Below are 4156 nucleotides of genomic sequence, written 5' to 3'. Positions count from 1 at the left end.
TTCTTTAATGTTCAAAATTGTCTCCATTAATTCTAATTTTATTAATCAAGCTCATAATGTGAGTAAAGGAATCATTCATCCAATAGACTACTTCATTTACAATTTTTCAGTATCTCTTCTTAACAATTGTAACTTAGGAATCTTACTTGTTGGCTCCTTTGTATGCATTTTGTAAAGTCTCTCATGCTTGTTTGGACTTTGTGGGCACTGCTATCCTTGGAGTTGTTTGTACAAATTTAATAACCTTGACATTCTTCTTCCTATTTTTTTTATATGTTCTTTTCATCTTGAGTGAGTGCATTGAAAGCAATTTAGTTTACACAGTAAATAATTTTGAAGAAACTCTCACAATACTTGAGAGTAAAAAATTGTTTTCATCTTGATGAAAGAGATACCATAATTTTTACCATAAAACTAATGCATTTTTTGCCACATTAGATATCTCAAAAAACCAAATTATAAATACCAAAAAAAACCTAAAACCTATTTTCATACTGATACGTTAAAAACAAAACAAAATATTAATTCAAAAAATTTGAAACCAAAAAATGCAAATTTAAATTTATATGGATAATTAAATTCTTTCACCATCACTATTATTTGACATTATATTATTTCTTTATTTAATCATATTGTCTACCTTTCTTCTTTACCCACCAAAAAAGACCTACATAACTAATCTTTGGTTTTAACAAAATGAATTATCGTAAAATATCTTATGAACCACATATATTATATTTCTGATTAATAACTAAAATAAAGTTCATGATAGGAGAAAGGTAAGAGTCAAAACTATTTTATTAAACAAAATATATTGCAAAACATCTTAACCACTCCAACTATATACAAAAATATCTGATCTACTACAACTATCTACATTAAATTTACGATTACTAACTCAAATATCTTTACAGGCTCCATGACTATCAATGTGTGAAAGTCAAAAGAGGTATCATAAATATGGGTTTCGTGAGTGCCTGGCATGTAGTTCATACTGTTCAGCAACCTTTTTTTCAACCATGAGAAGAAAAACAAGAAATATAGCTGCCACTTTGTGATATTTATTATTATCAGTTAATTCCTAAGGTGAATGGCATTGAGGTGGCTGAAATTCAGGAAGATCCGGAAATTAATTGCCCAACTATGAACTGGGCCGCTACAGAAAAATTGGTGATAACATGAAAACCAGGCCATGTCACACGCTGTGATGTTCCTGCACCAGCACCTCTGTTCATGTACTCGCCGTAATACAACGTACTCAGTGCAAAGTTTCCGCTCCATGGCAACCACCCGGCGGAGTTGATGAGGGCGCCGAGATTTGACTGCATGAAGACGGTGCGAGAGTATGCCTTCCACGGCCTTCCCAGATATGTTTGGACAGAACCCACGACGGGTTGAAGGTCAGGCGTTGCACTTATAACAAAATTGTGAATTGAGATATTGTGAATTGAGATTCCGGTGTTCTGGTTGGGATCCGTTCTTCCCTGAGCTGTGATTGTGTTCTCCTACCCAGTGATGGGCCTTCTTGGGAAGATGTTGCTGTTTTGGATTACTACCACTGCGTTGCCGAAAATGAAGTCAACGGTGTTGTAGATGTCGACTTCGCGGTGGAATTGTCGGAGGGAATAGACATATAACGTGTCCTAGTAACCTTTCATGTTGCACCTGTACAGGACAGACTGGTCTGCCCCCACCAGCAGTGCAACAGCCTACTGTTTCTACGACCCCGCCGTGTTCTCGAACATCATGTCTCTTGCAATGAATCCGTTCCCAAACACCGCTGCACAACCATTACATAATTTGTTCAATGAGATGAGAAATTGTAGAATTCCTTCAGATATTGTGATGCGAAACACTAAACCCTCCAATGAATCAAGATAACAATCATGCAGTATTTTTTACTATATTGTGGCCACTGCTATTAGCCCAATTATTTAAATTGTTGGTAAATGTGGATTACTTCATTCCAAAATTATAAAATTAAGATTCTTACTTCCATTTTTTTAATGGATATTTATCTTATTTTAAATTTTAATCTACCTAATACTATAAGAATAATCAAATACCAAATTTTTTTTACTTAATTTATATGATTTTTTTAAATTAATAAATTTAATTGAAAAAATTAATAAATTTAATTGAAAAAATTAAATTGTAACTTTTCATTTTTTATATTCCTATAAATATTCAATGAGATCCCAATCATCCATCTAATAATTATTGATAATTAAATTAAAATTCTTAAAATTTTATTATAGAAAAGACATATTTATCAATATACTTAATGTGAAGCTAACCAAAAGGAAATCATTAAAATTCTTTCTTTACATTCATATAAATTAAATTAAATGGCTAGTAAACATCAATTTGGAATAAGTATCAATATACTCACTTTACATTTTAGAATATAACAAAACTATATTTGCAGAAAGCTTCTTATTTCAACTTAAGGTGGATGAGAGTTTGTTGATTTTTTATTTTTATTTTTTTAATTGAGGACCTAGATTGATTCTCAAGGGAATATGCTCAACATATGCGTAACCCTTGTGTTACAAAGTTTGTTAGGTTGAATCGACTTTTGGTTGCTCGCCCACCAAATTCCTAGAGATTTGAAATTATTCCAATTTTAATAAGTTCCTGTATTATTATTTATAACATTCATTTATATATAAACAAATTTTATTTAGCAAAATGGTCCATTAATTTTAATAAATTTAAAAAATTAAATTTGTTCCACATTGCTCCCCACCCACCAGTTTCTTAAGCATTTGAGATTATTCCAATTCTAATATGTTCCTCTATGATAGGTTCATCATTATTATTTATAATATTCATTTATATATCAGGAAATTTTATTTAGCAAAATGGTCAATTTTACAATAAGATATGTAATTCTTTTTTTTTCTCAAGTTAAAGTTAAGCCATAACCTTTTTATACATGGTTAATCAGGTAAATGCGTACATTATTAAAGCTATATGCATTGGTAGAGCATTCTTTGTATTGCAATAGTGTTTTTTAGTTATATTTATAAAGCTTTTAATTATATCAACCTTATTAATATTTTTAACATAGTTGTCCTAGTAAATAATAAAAATTCAATGTTATAAATACAAATTAAATAAAACCAAATATAACCTGTCTAGATGATTTAATAAAGAATATTGTTACATACTTTTTAAAAATATATATATACACTTAATATATATATATTATACATATTAATAATAATTTAAAATAAAATTATAATTTATAAAATAACTATTTCAATATTTATCATCTTTATTAATTATATAAGATATAATCATACTAGTTAAATTATATATATGTAAAATTACCTTTAAAATATCTCTAAATATACTCCGTAAAAATCAAATTAATACTCGGTAATTAAAAATTATCCACAATTAAAAACCCTCGAAATAACTAAAAATTATCAACGATTAAATAAAAAAATTAAAAATTCTATCCCAAAATAAAAATGCCCCTCCATAATTAAAATGCATTTTAAGAAATCATTAATCTCTTTTTTGACTAATGGCACACAAACGCTTTCGATTGCTCAGACCAACTAGATATTTTCACAACTCTTACCAAAAGTTGCGGCGCTGTACGTCGTCGAACCGTCCACGACGTTCTTGCTTCCCGTAACCACGCTTCGATCCTTGTCGTCTCCAATAAACATTAAATTTGGCATCGACGTGGGAACATTGACAGTCTCTTGGTAAACACCCACCTTGATGTAGATGACGTATCTCTTATTGCTTTGCTGAGGCACAGCCTTTACTGCTTGCCCGATCGTTCGATAATTTCCGGAACCGTCTTGGGCAACCACCACGTTTTCTTGTGCGTCCGTCGACTGTAACAACCTTCGGTCCCCCACCGACACCCATTCTGGGAATCCATCTCCTTCAACGCGACCGTAGTGGGAATTAAACGCGGCTTGATCGCCCGTAGACAACAGGCGTCGTTTTTCGATCGGGTATGAAGATTGTACATGGAAAGCGAGTTGTGTAAGCTTTGACAATGATTCTATATGCGGAATAAAAACTTAAAGAATCGTAAAACTGGAATGAAGGTTTAATACCCAGTAAAAATAAATTACCTCCAGCCATTGATAATGCTCTTGCAGCAGTCAAAATCTTTCTATTATGATTC

General features: G+C 31.2%; 1 protein-coding gene across 1 annotated transcript in view; it reads right to left on the bottom strand.

Annotated features, from left to right (window-relative positions):
- Nucleotides 1–1112: 1112 nt before the first annotated feature.
- The window catches only part of LOC149224268 (pectinesterase-like), a 17438-nt gene continuing 14394 nt past the window's right edge, over nucleotides 1113–4156 (bottom strand). The window contains exons 2-4 of the mRNA XM_089388134.1: nucleotides 3571–4030; nucleotides 1652–1780; nucleotides 1113–1413 (exon numbers count right to left, since the gene is read on the bottom strand). Coding sequence (XP_089244260.1) covers nucleotides 1113–1413; nucleotides 1652–1780; nucleotides 3571–4030 — 890 coding nt within the window. The remainder of the gene's footprint in view (nucleotides 1414–1651; nucleotides 1781–3570; nucleotides 4031–4156) is intronic.

This window comes from Pinus tabuliformis, chromosome Q (assembly GCF_031772625.1).
Source record: "Pinus tabuliformis cultivar Carrire ecotype Pingquan chromosome Q, CPIR1, whole genome shotgun sequence".
NCBI lineage: Eukaryota > Viridiplantae > Streptophyta > Pinopsida > Pinales > Pinaceae > Pinus > Pinus tabuliformis.
This window is presented reverse-complemented; position numbering and strand designations above follow the sequence as displayed.